The sequence below is a fragment of the Macrobrachium rosenbergii genome, chromosome 29, assembly GCF_040412425.1.
Source record: "Macrobrachium rosenbergii isolate ZJJX-2024 chromosome 29, ASM4041242v1, whole genome shotgun sequence".
Taxonomy (NCBI): Eukaryota; Metazoa; Arthropoda; class Malacostraca; order Decapoda; family Palaemonidae; genus Macrobrachium; species Macrobrachium rosenbergii.
In genome coordinates, this window is record NC_089769.1 from 17,405,229 (window position 1) to 17,424,583 (window position 19,355).

The 19,355-nt window shown below is 37.8% G+C and overlaps 1 protein-coding gene across 3 annotated transcripts in view; it reads left to right on the plus strand.

Annotated features, from left to right (window-relative positions):
- LOC136854635 (uncharacterized) overlaps positions 1 to 15,746 on the plus strand; it is a 108,626-nt gene extending 92,880 nt beyond the window's left edge. For all 3 annotated transcript variants that reach the window (XM_067131185.1, XM_067131186.1, XM_067131187.1), the window contains exons 6-7: positions 4,727 to 4,873; positions 10,995 to 15,746. In XM_067131185.1, coding sequence (XP_066987286.1) covers positions 4,727 to 4,873; positions 10,995 to 12,691 — 1,844 coding nt within the window. In that variant the 3' untranslated portion in view covers positions 12,692 to 15,746. The remainder of the gene's footprint in view (positions 1 to 4,726; positions 4,874 to 10,994) is intronic.
- The last annotated feature ends 3,609 nt before the right edge of the window (positions 15,747 to 19,355 follow it).

Sequence of the window (19,355 nt, forward strand, 5' to 3'; positions counted from 1 at the left end):
TTATTCTGTCTTTTCACTAGTCTATCATCCTTCAGTATCTTCCTCATTCTCCCCACGTAGTCACATCACCTCACAACGCCGATCAGTTCTTCTCCTGTGATAACCTTTTTACCGCAACTTGCTGCGGTTTTACATTTTTTACCCTTTCAATATTTTCGTTTGAGCAACTTCGTCCCTTTTCCTTCAGCTGCATTCACCGTCCGCACTTCATTTCCATTCAGGAGCCTTGGTTTCCACCATCACAGTAGCAGTCATTTGCAGCTGGTACAACTACCGCTGTGGTTGCAAATGGTGCTTCATATTGCTAACGCTAGGAAGTGCCAGTGGTTTGTAATAGCAATGCACTATGTCTTAAAGCAGAGGACTATTAAGTGGGGGCCTTTGGCCTTCTTGGTAAAAGCAGTTTCCTTTGAATGACAGATGAGTCTCTTTCCTTGAACGGCTGTCATATTTTGGAGTGCTATTATTTGACCAAGAATCTTTTCTCCATATGCGGGTTGGCCCTCGAGGAAAACTGGCAAAGAAGTCATTGCTATGTTTTCATGAGATCAGCTCTTGAACAGAGAAATTCTGACGCCAGTTTTTGGTTTCTGGCCATTTTGTCCCGAGGCCCAAATACCAAATTTGATTTGTGAGAAGAAGTTTAAAGTATTCAATCTTAAGATCTAGTAGCTTGAGATACCCAGAATGGCAATGGACGTTTTATTGTTTGAATTTTTTTAGGTTGATTTGTTATTTTCTTCGTATTTACAAAACGTCTTGTGGTTCTCTTTTATCTCTTTTTCTTTTCATCCGGTGGAATTTTGTTCAGCAAGTTAGTGGTCTGTGGAGTAACCTCAAATGCCATTGACTTGTTAAGCTCCCACTGAATACAGTTCTATAAAATGGCTTTGTGTAAAAATAAAACAATAACAGAGAGAAAAGAAAGGAGTAGATAAAAAGAAGAAAATATAAATTCGTAAAAAAAAGTGCTGTACAAATCAGAAAAACTAAGGCATCGGTGCATAGCACTTTGAATTAGTAGGGCAGCCTGTTTGAACCTTGTCATTATTGCAATTAATAATACAGCAGTGACCATTCCATAATTTTACGTTAAGAGAAACGAAAGACTTCTGCCACTTGGCCGTATTGCAGCCTGCAAAAGCGAAAGTGCGTGAAACCCACCAGCAGAACTGGGAGAGCCAACAGATCAGACCCAGAGTCCCAGAGTGGTGATGCTGATGCGAGTAACGGGCAACAACTCTTGAGGCCCACTCCAAAGGCGCTAATGGAAGTTCCCTGTTGAAATGGGGATTATAAAAGGAGGCCACTGTAGATTATCATTACCTTTGTGTGGCAAAAGGAAACCGCCAGGTCGAACAGTATTGTCTGAGAGATAAAGATACCGGAAATTTCCTGACAGCCAGACAGGAAAACAGCATTCTTCCCGTGGGAGGGGGGGATGTTAGTGCGGCCAGTGCACCTCATGCGGTGCACTGTAGGCATTACTTAAGGTTCTGTGCAGCGTGCCTTCGGCCCCTAGTTGCAACCCCTTTCGTTCCTTTTACTGTACCTCCTTTCATATTCTCTTTCTTCCATCTTACTTTCCACCCTCCTAACAATTGATTCATAGTGCAACTGCGGGATTTTCCTCCTGGTACGCCTTTCAAACCTTTTACTGTCAGTTTTCGTTTCAGCGCTGAATGGCCTCATAGGTCCCAGTGCTTGGCCTTAGGCCTAAATTCTATATTCAGTTCAATTCAAAGCAGTATTCCAGTATTGGTATAGATGGAGAAACCCTTTCGAACAATGCATGAAATGTCTTTTATGCTCAGCAGACATTTGGCTTGGAGTCGATATTGATTAATTCAGTATTAGTGATGTACATCAATGAAAGAGCTACATAAAAAGTAGTATCCCATAAACCCATATCTTGTATAAAAGTTTTATTATTAGCCAAGCCAAAGGCAGCGCCAAAATGAACGTGAAGAACTCTTATAGACTCAATCTAATGTCAGTCTTGTTCAGGTTTTCTTCTTAAATTGAAAGGGCATCTTAAGTAGATACTTGTTTCTTTTACAGGACCTTCTTGACCAAGAGTTTATTTTTTTATCCTATTTTGATAAAGGCTCCCGGAGACTTTTAGTATTACATATGAAGGTTTTCTGATTTTCCTTTTTTCAATAAGAGGCTTATCAGAGGTTTCATTAGCGAAGGTTTTTCGTGACCTTATTACAGCCAGAATATGCCGCGGCTGTCGTTTTTGACAACAAAAGCTCTTTGTGGCTTTCTTTATAATAATAATAATAGATTTTATTTCAGCTCAAGGCCATATACATGGAATATACAAAGTAGAGACAATAACATACACAATCTAGATACATGAAATAACATGATAAAAAATAATAAATCGGCAATATCCACACGGTTGCTGAAGAAGTATAAAAAATAATATTCATAATAATGACAATGACAGTAGTAATATTGAGAATAGTAGTAAAAAACATATGAAATGATGACAATTAAAAAACAGATTGCATACGATTAATTTCCAGCTGGGGACCTTAGGTGGTTACAGAAGTCAGGTCCAGAAGGCTAAATACGAAAATTGAAAATAGCAAAACTCTACAATGATATTAATCACAGTAATAATAAAATATACCAATAATAATAATAATAATGACAGATTCTGAAGGTGACACTTCACAATTGCAAAAATAGAGAATAAGTCATTTCCCACAGTTTAGATCTTCTTGCCTCACTGCTTAGGACGCTTTGTATGAGCGAATTGCTGCTGTTTCTCAGTCAGGTGATCAGACTGGACATTGTTCGCCTAACAGTGATTTATAAATTACCCAGGCGGTTTTCTATGAACATCTGCGTGGCGGAGTGATAGCGAGGAGTGTATGTGAGGCGTCTCAGAACCTCATAATGAACAACAGTGATACGTCTCATGGTCTCTTGGGTATAGTTCGTCCAAGGGGAGCGCCCATATATACTGTAGCAGTACGAGTGGAAGAGCAGCAGTTTCGTGTCTCGGTGACAGAGGGCAAACCTCCTTGCGATCATGTTGCCAGTTGCACGCAGTTTACGACGCCTCTGTTCTATGTCTGCCGTATCTCGTAGGTCATCCGTGATAATGTGGCCCAAATACGGAAATTCATGCACGAATTCCAGACGATGATTTCCGAGGAAAGTTTGTGGTTCTGCAATATGCTTAAGCGATCTCGGGGGCAGCGACATACACTGGGTCTTGGTTTCGTTGTATAGGATATCAAATTCCTCTGCACATTGGCGGCAAGTGTCGATGAGTCGCTGGAGACCTTGCACTGAGGGGAAATCAGAACCATGTCGTCGGCGTAACAGAGGTGGTTTATTGTTGTTACGTTGATAGTGCATCCGACTGGGAGTGTGTTCAGTTTGACATTCGGGGCATCTGTGTACGTGTTAAACAGGTATGGAGAGAGAATGCCCCCTTGCCGGAGCCCGTATAGGGAGCCGAAGGTGTGCGACAATACGTTATCCCATTTGACACAGAATTGCTGTGTGGAGAACCAACAACATAAGATGCCAATTAGATATAGAGGTGTGCCTCGTTTGGGCAGCTTCAGGAAGAGCTTCAGGTAGTTTAATCTGTCAAATGCTTTTCTCACATCTACAAAACATAGGAAAACAGGAGAGGCTGATGATAGGCAATAGTTCAGCAATTCTTTCAGGATGTAGATGCAGGTGTCGGTTGAGTGGTTTGCTTTAAAGCCGCACTGGTTGTCAGTAGCGTGTAGAAAGGGGGAGAAGTCTCACTAGAAGAACGGACTTGTATCTTCGACGCAATTGTAGTGATTGCAATCGGGCGACAATTGCCAGGGTCAGCTGCGTCCTTTAGCCTGTTTTTTATTAATGGTGTATCAAGTGAACTAAGAATAGGGAGTCTGGAAGAAACTGGTGAATTATAAACGCACTGAATAGAGCAGCTAGCAAAATGTAAATTATCGGATGGTTATACATTATTCCAGCTGAGAATCTTTTATATACTGAGAAAATACAAATAAAAGGGTAAGACCACCTAACCTTTGTCAATTTTAATAGGAGCATTTTCTATATTTTGTACAGTTCCTTCAGAAAGGCACAGGAAGTACATATTTCATGAGTTTTGCGTGTATGCTTGAAGAGCTGCCTGTATTAGAGGAAAAATGCTGGTAGATAAACCATTTTTTATAAATCTGCAAAATCCTGCGAGTCTTTAAGAGAAAGAGACAGAGAAAGCCAACGATTTTTTTATCTTGAATGTAAATCGCAAGCCCTGTTGGTATTGCGAATGTTGTATAGAACTAAAAATATTAATAATAAATATTGGTAGCGTTGACCTGATTAGGTCTTAAATACTGGTAATAATTATTTTTTTTATTTTTATCCTTGTTGTTGTTTCAGTAATAATAATAATAATAATAATAATAATAATAATAATAATAATAATAATAATAATAATAATAATAATAATAGGAAAACCAATAATAATAATAATAATAATGATAATAATCACTATTATTACTACAATGATAATTATTATTACAAATCCAACAGCACCAGTGATAATAGATATAATTTACACTCACGAGAACTTCCAGTTGTATGATAATGAAACGAACATTCGCTTAATATCAAGAGCACGATTTTGCAATTTAATAATAATAATAATAATAATAATAATAATAATAATAATAATAATAAATTTCTTTTTTCCTTGCAGTGGGGCGCACCTGGACCCAGATGCGTTCGAGACCGTCCCCTGGTTACCTGCATTCCCACGTCGCTGCCAAACTCCATTCGTCGATGATCATCTTCGGCGGAGAACGGCAGGGGGAAATCCTCAACGACCTCTGGCGGTATTACTTCGGTACGTGCTCTCTCTCTCTCTCTCTCTCTCTCTCTCTCTCTCTCTCTCTCTCTCTCTCTCTCTCAACTGATAATTTTACGAAATTTCAGAGAATTCTTTCTCTATCCCTCAGTTCTTGATTTTATCGAACTGTAAAAGAATCCTCTCTCTCTCTCTCTCTCTCTCTCTCTCTCTCTCTCTCTCTCTCTCTCTCTCTCTCTCTCTCTCTCTCTCTCTCTCTCTCTCTCTCAGCTGATAACTTTATGAACTTTCAAAGAATTCTTTCTCTATCCCTCAATTCATGATTTTATCTGTACCTCCTTTGGGCTCCATTTATGTCGGTTGCAGTTTATACTTTTTGTTGAATAATTTGTACCTCCGTGTCTTATTCTCTGAAAGATAAGCCATTCGCTTCTTTGTAGCTCTTGGGGAAACATACTAAATAATCTGTGTCATGTACACAGAGGTGATTTTTCCAATATCTTTATTACATCTGTGCTTCATTGATCTACAGTTGTCCCTGCTCTTACGTGTATTAAGGCTTTCGGTTGTGCATTTGCCATTTTCTTTAATTATTAACGTCGAAGCACATTTTTACATTTAATTCTTGCTCAGAAGGTAACCTTCTGAAGTTCAGTTATGTATCCTGTTGGGATTTATTCATGGTTAATTGTGATTTCTTCTTATTTAAACCTTACAACTTCAGTGAATGATTTGGAATAAGAAAAATTCATCCGATTGCAAGAGTGTTGCAGTCGGATGATATAAAAGAAAATGGAACGGAGCTCGCGTTGAAGTCAAAGAAAACGACAAACGGAGGACAGTTTGCGTTGACGAGGTTAAGAGTTTGCTCATCTTCGCTGTTTAACAGCATTTCAAAGACAGGTGTATGGACGTAGATCCAGGGTCCTCCGTGAAGCAAATATTTCATATGCAGTACCTGGCCCTGTCACCTTGTAAAAACTTTAGTCTAATCTGTGTATAGCAAACATTCTGCTGTATACAGAAGCCGTGTACCTGCTCGGCATACGTTATTTTTGAGCGCGGCATTTTCGGGAAGTAGATTCGGCATCATTTCGTTCTTTTATAGAGCAGATATTGTCATTACCTTTGGTAAATAATTACTTTTATATATGTTGTATGTTTCAACTACGTTACCATCATCATTTCGATATAATCGTTATAAGTTGTATGTTTCAAGAACTGCAAATGGCATTCACACATTAATAGTAGCGTGGGCTACTAGTCTTAATATTGATATAGTTAATATCGTGGTAAGGACTTGATTTCGATATAATCGTTATCGCTAGCAAATTGTTATTTTTTTTAATATAATTCGGAGTATTGCGAGTAAGTACTTGTTTAATTGCAGCAGTTTTGGCATAACTTTTACATGCCAGAACTGCAAATGGCATTCACACAAACGAGAGAGATAAGAAAGAACGACGCAAGCGGATGTTGGCGAAGAAACTGAAACTTAGTGAAGACAAAACTGGGCGTACCTGTGTGCTATTTTGGATCTGAGTGTGCACTACGAAAATATGAACACTTCAAAAAAAATAACTATTGGCTCGTCTACAATAAATATTGTAGCAGCAGTTAGGAACTTTAGAGTGTTTATATACTAAGGTCTCCCTAACTACCTACTAAGAAAATTGCAAGGAGTACAAAATAGAGCCGCCAGGTTAATAAAAGGACTACGTTCCCGTGACAGAATAACCCCAGCACTAATCGAGCTACATTGACTCCCAGCAAAAGCTAGAATAGAATGCAAAAGCTAGAATAGAATGTAAAATACTTCTTACAGTCTTTAAAGCGCTAAAATATGGTGAACCAACATACCTGAGAAACTGCTTAATCTTCTGTAGACCTGAAATGAATATTGTAATCAGACATGCAAGTGAAACATATAGGCTGTTTGAACCTAGAACAAATTGTAAGTCAGGCGATAGAGCATTTGTACACTGCGCACCAAGACTACACAACAAAATACCGCCTGAAGTGTAGATCATACAAGAAGAAAGCAAATTTAAAAAAGAACTAGACTCTCCTATTCTGCTGGAGCTACGATACTGACGAGAAAACACTAAAAGACATTTAAAGACAATTGTAAAATATAAGCATCTTATTTTGAAGACGTACAAGGGCCCGCCAGAGAGGGAATCATCCCTGTGGAGGGCTGCACATAAAACCAAATTGGACTAGAGTCCTAGAGTGCTAGAGCCACGCCAGTCTGTCTGCACAGCTTTACGGGGAAGAAAAGTGTGTCTGGAGAGGGAAAGAGAAAACGAATAATAACTACCCTTTTTATTCATTTCATGCAGTGGGTATTCAGTTATTTAAAAAAAAAAAAAGTGCGGTGAATGCATACATAATGCGGATATCGAACATTCATATAAAAGTCCTTCATGAACTTTTATTAACACTCTGGAAGATAAAATCTTTGAATGTAGATTTACGCATTTTATACAAAAATACAAACTTATTTTCATGTCCATCAACAAGAATGTCATTAATTATTATGCAATGCAAAGCATATAGACTCGAGAAAGATGTTATCACAATATTCATGAGAGTTGACATAGTTCACCAATTATATTAAAATGTTTAAGAGATATTGATCGACTTTATACAAATAAATCACCAAATGCAATTTCAGGTGTTACAGACTTTTACACTAACCTTCTGTTTATTGCCACACACACATGCACAAAGACTGACTAACAAAGTCTGATAAGCAAATTCATTTAAATTCCTTGCTTGCCCGTGTGACAATTTTATGTGTAGTTCAGGCAAGAATCAACTTTGTTAGTTAATGCTACCTTCCTTCCCATACCCCACTTTCCGTATAAGCTGCCCCAGCCCATAGGTCAGTTTAATTTTCGTGGACATACCAACTCCTGTCCTGTTGCATCCCTTTCTATTCTGGCCCTGTAGCATGACGGGTTAATAAAATAACCAAATTAACTCGTCTTGGAGTAGATTGAATTATGCAGCCCCGTTTACTACCAACTTACTTTGACGTTTCCTTTTTTTTCATTTCTGTTACTTACTGAACAGGGTCTACCTCAATGTCCCATTCAGTACTTTGCCTCTGGGGTACTATGTCATCTTGTGAAGCCTTTTTTCAACTTGTATTGGTGTGCCGGTTTTTTAATGATGTACACATGCCTTTGTTTCTTCTTTTTTTCAAAGCATTTTGATTTACACATTGTCTTTCAGTTTGAAGGGTGTGGTCCCACCTGTTCCTTGGTCACATGGCAAGCGCTATAGCTGTTTTTCAGAAGTCACAGTAATTTTCTTAATAACTACTATTTATTCTTTTAATTTAACTTGAAAAACTGTGGCTCAGAAATTAACTGATTATTCCATCTCTTTAGAAAGAACTGAACCAAAAATATGAATATGGCTCAGAACATTATCCTCAAAAATGTTTCTCGAATTGGCAAAAAAATTGAACACAGAGAATGAGGTACCTGTCAAATATGAAGTCACAGATATCCCACTGATATTGAACTCGTTATACCCCGGGAATAACTTGCACCCAAAAGAGGTTATCTTGCTGTTTGAGTGAATTGTCACGCGTGTTCCAATTCCAAAAATGCATGGGCTCGAATCCTGATCGGGATAGTGAGTTCGATTTTCATGTTTGATTTGTAGCTGATATTTGAAACTATTATTAGACAATTGGTGCGAATCACGGCTGGAATGGAGAGATAGAGAGAAAGACCTTTGACTGCCAGGGAAGTCATGCTATGTATATTAGACTTTTGATTGCAAAGAGTCTTGAAATCATTCTGCTCAGTATACAAACCTTGCTTTAAAAAAATCGAGTAAAAAATGCGCCGAAGAGCAATCGAGTTTTTCTGTACATCGTATAATCAAGGCCACCGAAAATAGATCAATCTTTCAAAGGTCTCGGTAAATGCTGTATGAAACGCGACCCATGAAACTTTAACCACGGTACGGTGATGGCCTAACCTATATCGTTGTCAGATGCACGATTATGGCTAACTTTAACCTTAAGTGAAATCAAAACTACTGGGGCTAGAGGGTTGCAATTTGGTATGTTAGATGACTGGAGGGTGGATGATCAGCATACCAATTTGCAGCCCTCTGACCTCAGTAGCTTTTAAGATCTCTCTGTCATTTGAACTACGAGAACATTGAGAGAGAGAGAGAGAGAGAGAGAGAGAGAGAGAGAGAGAGAGAGAGAGAGAGAGAAGGGAAAAGAGTTATTAGGGATTTTTCAGTCTTCCATGAATAAGTCTGTCGCTTAGTTAATATATCACTTCGCGGAATGATAAAAAGAGGGAAAATTTTAATGAAAACCCTCCGTCGTAATTAGTTCTCTTCATAATGAGTCTTAATTAGAAAGATCTTCTTTCGTCCTTTTCCATATTAATTAACGTCCATCCAAAGTCTTCCCCCTATAATCCTCCTCACACTAATTACTCCTCATTGAACACTTCATATGGACTCTGTACTGAACACTTCATCTGAACACTTTATTGAACGCTCTCTCTGAAAATGGATTGAAAAAACGCGTCCTTGAGTCCGTCAAGGATGTTCAGAAAAATGGGGACTGATGGAATTCAACAAGAGGCATTGTTTTGTGATTGAGGATTATTTGTTGTATATATTTTTATATGTTTTTGATTAATTTCAGAAATGTGGGTGGTTGTGGCCTTTCATATATATATATATATATATATATATATATATATATATATATATATATATATATATATATATATATATATATATATATATATATATTGTATATATATATTTATATGTGTGACCTCCTTGTGATTATGGTGACACGGGTTCGTTTCCCGCGACCGGCCATCACAGTCTCTTCAATTTCTTGCGCTTGGATCTTACGGCTTTGTAGTGACAAGCATATCCAAAAAAGCAAGAATTCGAGAAGTTAAGACGGCATTGTGGCTATTAGAATATATATATATATATATATATATATATATATATATATATATATATATATATATATATATATATATATATATATATATATATATATATATATATATATATTATGTGTGTCTGTAAGTCTGTTTGTGTGTAAATGTTTATTTATATATACATGCCCAAATATCTCGCATGCACATTTGAATGTAAAAAGATAGGAAAGAGTCTGATTTCTATAACGTGGACAGCAGGAAAAAATCCAGCAGTGAAAGCAGAATTCAAGGATGGTTAATTTGCCTCTTGAAACGTCAATGGAAAACTGTACAAACATAACCAAACTATCGCAGCCAATTAGGTGAACGAAATAAAAATAATAGAATAGAGAAAATAAGTTATTCCTTACTTATATATAATATATATACATATATATATATATATATATATATATATATATATATATATATATATATATATTGTATATATAACTGACGAGTCAACAAAATGCATGAATAAGACAAGACATACAAGAGTTTGAATATTTTGTTTAGAGAACTAATACAGATGAATTTCTCGTTCTGGATCAAGACTAATGAGCAAGAAGCATTCCATGTAATGAAGAGAAGTTATGAAAAACATCGTTTAGAGAATTCATCACAAGTAGGCGGGAGAGAGAGAGAGAGAGAGAGAGAGAGAGAGAGAGATCGGCATAATCCCGAATTATAAGGTGTTGTACTACAGGGTCTGTCATTGCGCTTTCTTTAGGGAAGGCTTTGTCTGGCAGTTATTACGAGGTTGAGACTGAATTATTGTTTTTCATTTATTTGTTTCTTAGATTTCAGTGTAATTTTGTATTTGACAGGACAATTTTTTCTCAGTACAATAACAACCAAAATAGAAACAAAAAAAGAAAGTTTCTGCTCTTGTAAACTTACTTTGAAACTATGAAAATAACCATTCATTGCTTGAGCTAAGAAAGTATTTACCGCTGACATCTATTTTTATTTATTCTAGCATTCTAGTTTTTTTCAGTGATAGCTAGACCTTAATACGAGATTGTTCTCTAAGAGTAAAATTCAAAATATGAAGCACAAATGTAACCTTTCGGAAATTTTATGAAAGCACAATTGTCTGTGAATCATCGTTCTTTAATATTCTTTCATGTAACACTGCTTTTGAAACAACGATTTTAACAAGGCCTTTCCATTTCCAGTTACCGGTACGTGGGAGCGGCTGATGCCGTCAGGAATCAAGCCCCAGCCCAGATCGCAGTTCTGCGCCTTCGTTGCCCCCTCTCACCATATCAAAGGCCCCCGTTTCCATTCGTCCCATCCGTCCTCTGTAGGAGGAGGGTCGTCCTCGAGCGCCAGCAGCAGTAGCGGGTACCACAGTCGAGACTCCTACCGGACGCGAAGGGTCCATCCAGATGACCCGGGTGTCAAAGGGAGCAGCAGCAACAGCAACAGAGCTTCGGAGGGGCAGTTGTGTGGCGAATACCAGCCGGTGGCGTGTGCTTGTCACGAGTGTAGAGGACCAGATGATGAAGAAGAAGAAGAATTGGACCCTAGTCGCCTTAGATCTCTCATCCAGAGAAACTGTTCTCATGCTCCCACTGCCCATCTCAAGTTATCTATATCAAAAATATCACAGTTAAACCTATCTCATCTCGGACGTTATTATAGTTACAGTATGCTTAGCAATGACAGTACTGAGAGTATAGTTGAGGAATCTTTAGCAAGTACGTGTGATAGTGTTGGTAGTAAGATCGTGAAATCTCAAAGTATCCATGTCATGAAAAAGGACAAGTGTGACCCCGGGAAGGCACGATCCGGTATGACGAGAGACATTGTTTCTGTGCCAAACTTCGGCGACGTTGCCGAGGACGACTACGACGATAAACCGGTAGCCTCACAAATGCCTATCAATCACGTTAAGGTCATAACTGTTCTGCCAGCCGAGGGAACGGCGGAGGCCAGCTTGGAGGATGATCCGAGTGACATCGTTGCTGACATAAAGGGTCGGTTAGCTTTCAACCACGAGGATACGCTGCAGTCCACGGATACAAGTATTAGTGAAAACCTGATGTCGTTTTCGTGCACCACAGATAGCAACCAGAGTAGTAATACCAATATTTTTGGTGCATATAATTACAATATGATAGGGGTTAACAGCTTTGCCAATCCAAATTACGTTGGTTTTGATCCCGGCCAGGACAACGGTGGCCTGCTTAGTCAGGATTATTGGAGAACTGGGGCCCTCGACCTTGAGAGTGCGCGCCACAAAGAGTTTGCGGAAATGCTCCGGACGCCTCCAGATTCTGGGATAGGCCTTGGAGTGGAAATGGAGCGGAGAACGCCCCTTGATCTCACGATGGCCACTTTGGAGGATTTTGTTACATTCGACAATCAGACTGCTCGGTTCAATAAGACACATATTAATGCAGAGCACCAACCTGCGGGTGGAATTCATTCTAAGAGCCGTCTTGATTCTGAAGGCGGAGTAGTATCCATGGTCGAAGTAGAGGGAGAAACGGGCGTGGGGGTAACGGGAGGAGGAGGAGGAGGAGGAGGAGCAGAAGGAAGAAAAGGAGGCCTAGCCTCCTCATCAGCGACAGAAGCCACCCAGAAACCCAGCTCAACTAGCAAAGTCACATTTTCTTCCAGTCATATGCCAGGGTTCGAAAATTCTGGAAACTCTTCTGGAAACTCGAGGGAAGGAGGCGGTCCTGCTGGACACACCCCTTCTTCCACCCCTCCCCCTCCTACACGAATTAATCCATTTATGAAAGAAGAGTCAGCGTACGAACCCAATGCGCCTAATGCCATGTACGTCATTGGGGGTAAAGAGGCCGACCACATGACAGCATTCAAACGACCCATTTCAGTATGGAAGTTAGATTTGCATTTCTAGGTAGAGAAACCCATCCGACAAAATTGTGGACCACACAGCTAGCGAACAAACGTTGTCTCTTCTATTCATATTGAGAGAAAGAGCGAGTGAGAGAGTTACATTTTGTACAAAGTGCATATGAAGAATCACATGTTTTATTTCCCGTGTAATTTTTGATTGGATATTATATTTTCTCACCATAGGTAATAGGGTCCCAGGGAGGGGACCAAGTAGTGGCCATTATCATCCTCACTGTCACCATCGCCATGATCAATCATTTGCGCCGCCATCTTTCACCAATATCGTCTTCGTTGTCGTTGTCATAGTCATCGGAGTCCATTGCCACGAATTTCACCTTCCTTGCAGTAACCCCTTCGTGTAAGGATTGTATCTGTCCATACATCCCGTCCTACGTACTCAGTATGCCACAGAAGCTTTCATCTCGTTTAGTATGGAAATGAGTTTGGGGATGCAGATAGGACAATATTAAGGATGTATTTTCATAGTGAATTAGCTTTTAAGAGGTTCCACTCGATTACACGGTTGGCCAAGTAGTCTGTAACTCGACTTGTATCAGTATTATCGACCTCAGATTCCTTACTCTAAAGAATCACTTGTTCATTCCAGTCATCACCGGAGATATTATTTACTTTATATTATATATAGATATTTGCTTATATATGCTAATATATATTTGCAAAAATACATCAGATGCTACATGATATATATGTATACTTACATACTTATACAGTCGTACCCCCTTCAACAAGAATTCACAAGCTATGTGTTCACTAAACTAAAATGGGTATGATTGCCAATGAAGAAACGTTCCGAAGGAAGATCTTACTTGGATTTTTTCCTCAAAAGAAGCGTCTGTAAACACTTTCGTTTAAACTCTGAAATGGGTTACTGTTGTTATGTGCGAGGTATTTTGACCATGTATTTTATCTTAGTTTGTGCAGCATTTGTTGTGGAATAACACTTCAATCAGTCATTCTCTTGTTACTTTTCTGTAATTTTATCTTTTGTTAAAACTTTAGAAAAAATTTTTTAAGTAGATAAAATTTTTAAGTAGATTAAGCTGGCCTTATATCGGCTCTAACTCTTGCTCAGAGAGCAACTTGTTTAGAAGGAGGACTGTCTTGGAATTGTTTGTTTATTTATATCAATATATATATATATATATATATATATATATATATATATATATATATATATATATATATATATATATATATATATATATATATGATTTATGTATGCCTGTTAATTAATTTTGTTTGTCTTCTTGTTTAACAACTAGTCTTGTATGCTTGTCTGTTTATTTCCTGTTTTCAAGTTCTTGATGATAATTTTCCAAACGAACTGTTATTTGATATAGTGTGTAAGAGTATGTTTATCCTTCATAAATTGATTGACAGGTGGAGTGTATGTATTTTTTTTAATTCTGCTCCTTTCATACAAAGAAATAGATGAAATATAATTGGTACTTTCATATCATGTACTGTTTTTAAAAAAGTTACAAATGATAATAGGTTTGATATCCCAGTAGTGTTTGATTATTCTTTCACATTTTTGTCATCTGTAAAGTAGAATATTTAGTTCTGATTTATTCCTAAACTATTCAAAATTTTTATCAGTGAACTTCATGGAATGTCACTTATTTCGATTATCCAGTAGTGAGTACATCTGAGCTATGAAAGCGTTTCAAGAACCCTTGAAAATTTCTAGTTTTTTAATGTAACTTTCAGTGTATGGGGTAATACTGTATATATGTGTGTATGTATTTATATGTAGGTACAGTAATATATACAGTATTTATATAATGTGTAAGTACGTATTACATTGAATGCGATGCAAATGAGCCAAATAATTGTTTTGTTTTAGATATCAGTAATTGGAACATTGGTTCTCTTGCTCTTGGCTTGCAATCTTGGTACAGTGTTCAGTGATATGTCCGTTTTCTACAAAGTCCGTGTCTTACATCTATTACGAAGATCCAATCGGTTATGCAATTATTCTTATAAGCTGAGAATGAAGTCACCAAAGAATGTGACCAAAGTGGACAGTTCTAGTTGTTCACTCGCTTTCATGATGGTCACTCAGAATTAAAGTTGAAGTTTTGCTTTTAAGCACTCGGTTGTATGTTTGAATAACCCAAGGTCATGTTGAACCAAGCTTGCTGATCTCGGGTCATGTTAAAATAGGTTGTGTTAGCCCAAAATTATGCTTACTCAAGGTCGTGTTCATCCAACACAATTCTGAATTAAGACTGACTCCAGGTCACGTGGGCCTGAGGTCATGTTGCAATGTTCAAGTTCCAGTGATACGAGATTTTTCCTCTTTTTATTTGGATACCAGTGGGACTGACTGTGATATTAATCAAGAGGTCTGGAGGAATAAAAGAAGGAACTGTGGAGGAAGAAATAAACAGCAAAATAAGGAAAAAGGAGAGAGAATATTTCGACTCAATGTTTCAGAGAGTGATATTAAAACCCAGAGATGCTGACTACCTTGACCACAGGAGGCAGAATAACGGGACATGAGCATCCAATCCAACTTTTCCCAGGGGGTTGGGGGGGCCCAAACTACAAATTCCAAAACTCCTTCTGGAATTAATCCTTAGAAGGCCTGATCGACGGGGTGAGGAAAATAAAAGTCCATCTCCTATCCCCCACCCTCTCCTCTCCCCAAGTGGGCAGATGTAGTATGAAGATTATCGCCCAAGGATGAAAAACATGTCAATAAAATGTCAATAAAGGCGTTGTTGATGATTTGAAGAAGACATGGAGAATGTCTAAAGTAAAGAGAAGTAGATAGTAGAGCAGAGTGAAACTAAGAAGAGATCTAGAGTAGAAGGAGAAGCTCAATACGAAACTCAAGACTTTTGTTTGCCCTTATAAAGCCAGGCGGAAATAGTTGGTCAGACTGACTGTCGTGGACAATGTTATTTGTTATGGTCGGTAACGAGAAAAAAAAAATAGTGCAATGATTACCTTTATAAGTAAAAAAAATGTTACATCGGTCTGAATTTGGTTCGCCCCTAATAAAAGATTTGTTCTTAGTAACATAAAAATTGTATATTTTCATTTCCCTACCTCCTTGTAATTGTTGCGTTATTTTGGATAGAACGAGATTTGACTTGTTTGAAAGCTATTGGTGAGTTGGGTGGATATTTGTGTATGAAAGCTTTTGATATCAGTAGGACTATAATTTATTTTGATATCACCTTAAGACTGTCGTTAGTCGTACTGGGTGTGCTTGTGTGACCCTTTATTCATGCACCCCAAATGAGGTTATGTTGGTTTGCTGGTCTCGCGTCCCATGGTGAGGTTAGGCTAGGATGGCCACATTCCAAATCTCAAATAAACGTAAGTCAGGTGTACAGTGGTGTTAAAGATCCGTGATTTTTTTTTTTTTTACAAGCCCCAGCACTGGTTGATATTAAGGTAGTTTTGTTTATATGTACTTTTTCCTTTTTTTTTATTCATTTACTTTGACCTGTGTTTTTCTCGTTTTTATATTCTTTATCTTCTACCATAAGGGATAATACTTCTATTTTTTTGTCAGTCATTTGTTTGAAAAATTTAGTTATCAGGAGGATTTTGGTTGGGAACTAAACATCTGGATTTACAGCGTCTAAAAACTAGACTGGTAAAATTTGACCATTTCCAAAATTTTTCTGTTCAATTTTTGGCAAACTGTGAAACTGTGCCAACTGATGTGGGATGGTAGATTTTACACATCTCACCAGGGTCGTCATTTAGGGGGGGCTGTGGGGCGGCAACTGTCCCCCCAAGACTCAAGATGGCCCCCCCCCAGCCACAACTTGCCCCCCTCACCCCACCAAGCCCCAAGAAGTAACAGCAGCTGGTTTTCCATTCCTACCGAAATTCAAATGTGTCATCACATTAAGTTATATCTGTCTGTCTATCTGTCTATTTTATGTGCTTCAAAAAGCACACAAAATAGCTCAAAATCAAAAAGCCCCAAGGTGATTAGGCTCGCTTCGCTCGCCAAACCGTCTTCCAGCCGCCGCCCCCCCTCCCCCCTCCCTCCAAAAAAATGTGAAATGACGCCCCTGCATCTCAGCCCTAGCCCAAACACTTCTGGAGACCACAGCTGTACTTATAATGTCAGTAAAGTAACAAAGTCATTGTAACATTATACGGAACTTATTTAGCTTTAACATAAATGTACAGTACCCAATGATGTAATGAAGGAGAGTCACCTGTCACCAAACTGGCTTGCTCTCCGACTGCTCAACTCCCCGATTTCGCTGTCTTAAACACTGAATGGGAGAAAGTACCCCAGTGCTTTGATTTTTAGCCCAAATTTCACAATTAGTCCATTCTTTCATTCACTTAACTGGGTAGCATGACGATCTTTTTTTTTTCCTGCCTCCATGGAGTTTTCTCCTCAAAGTAGGTAACGGTGTTTAATACAACCATTCAGAATTTAAAGGATTGGTTTAAGCTTCTTTTGGAGACAGGCTACGCACTCTTTCTCGCTTATTGCCAAGGTCTTTTAAATACTCCGAGTATATTTAAAACACCTTGCTTATTGCCTTTCTTCCTATGGGGAGTTTTTTCAGGCCAAGCCGCAAGTTTATTCACATTCATTATGTTCATTTCTGTGGCCTGGGCTCGTTAAGGGTATTAGACTGTCTATACTGTCAACTTCCACATCAAAATATTTTTTAAAAACTAAATTCACTCATGATTTTTTATCACCCTTTATCTAACCTTATAACTGTCGTGCTTGGAAACTATTGTAGAAATGTTATCTATTAATTTATATATATACTAATATATATATATATATATATATATATATATATATATATATATATATATATATATATATATAAACTCAGGAAGTTTTTCCTAATAAGAAATGTTTCGGAGGAAAACAAAACGACCCTTACTGTAGTCACAGTTAAATTCATTCTGTAAGGCCAGGCCAGAATATATGGGAATACTAGGGCATAAAGATCCAGAGAAAATGATAATTATAAAGTAATAAATAAAAACTTAAAAGTTCGTATAGAAAGGGCTTACACGTAACACTAAACGTCGTGAGGGAGAAAGGTGATATGCTTTATCTAAGATTTTCATTATATATATATATATATATATATATATATATATATATATATATATATATATATATATATATATATATATATATATATATATATATATATATATATAATATATAGCATAATATAAAGCTATTTCCGCGGTGGCCAAGTCCCTAATGATGGTTCAGTAAGTGCGAGCTCCTGGTGGTAAGATTGGGAACTAGACCTCGAACTCTTCGCTCCACATCTTCCTTGAAATCGCCGCTACGGGGTCGGGAGCTTCAAATTCAAAGAGAATATTCGGTGAAACTCTCAGATCATAAGTTTTACGCGTAAGCTGCCGTTGGAGAAGCTTCTAAGCCACTGAAGCAACATATTGTGCTGTGAGTCAAAAGAAACTGCAATGAAAATTTTGTGGGTGATGGTTGGGTGACTTCGGTCAAGGTGGCCATATACCACGATGGTTCCTTGCCCTAAGTTTGGTAAATTGTTAAACAGAGAGTAGGAGGCTTAGTGTGGATCTCTGGATTGTCCTGCCAAGGGACACAAAATCCACTGAGTGTACAGACAGTTCAGGCACCGATGTGTCGCATCCGGCGTTGCTGTTAGCCTCATGAAGGGAATTTGTTTATCATTAGGCCATTTGCCCTGGGAACGACGGAAGAGGAGGAAGTTTGAACACGACCCAAATAAAAGGTATTTTTTATTTGTTTCATTTTTCCGTATTTTTAAAGTAACTCATTTAATCAGGATGAAATATGTATTCTTGTCTCCTTAGCGACTGATACTAAGAACTATCAATGTCGTGCCTAACATCTAGTAACATTTCTTCCTTATCCATATGATGAGACAGTTACCGATTATGACTAAAAATAATCATGCTCGTTTATGACATAATGCAACATAATTTATCACCATTAAATTATAAAAAAAATTATATTCTGACTCGTTAATGCGTCAAAGAACAAGAGTAATTTTTCACTGAATTAATTTGTGAAATTATTTTATTAACAATAGCCTAACTTAGCCACCGTTTTATTTAAAAGACGTTTAAACTGCTATGCATATGTTTTGAGGAAACAGTAAAATACCAAGCCTAGAAAAATTAAAGGTATTCAACTGGAGAGCAACTGTAAACATTTAAATATGTTAGACCTTGACGCAGAATGAGAATAACTGCATCCAGTACTTACGTTATCGGTGGCAAAACTAGTAAAATAAACGCTAAGATTAAGTTGACCTGTTACGCGCTTTCTCTTATTTTCCCTGTTCCCTACGAAGGGACAAACTAAACTTTTAGGACAAGGCGTGGATGATCCCGTAAGTGAATGACATTGAATTAGCAGTCACCCAGTATATGATAAAAGTACGAAAATTACCTATAGAATCTGTTTTCCATTTTGAATTGTGAACTGTCATTTGAGAAATGTTTAGGATCATCATAGTTTTCATATTTCATTTTACAGTGAATTAAGTTTTCAAGTTAAAAGAAATCCTATACAAGAGCACTTTCATGGCTTAAATAGTCCAATCACGTCAAACCAATAGTTTGCAACTTCGCCACCATGATGTTCTCATGCGAATTAAGAATTGGAAACACGG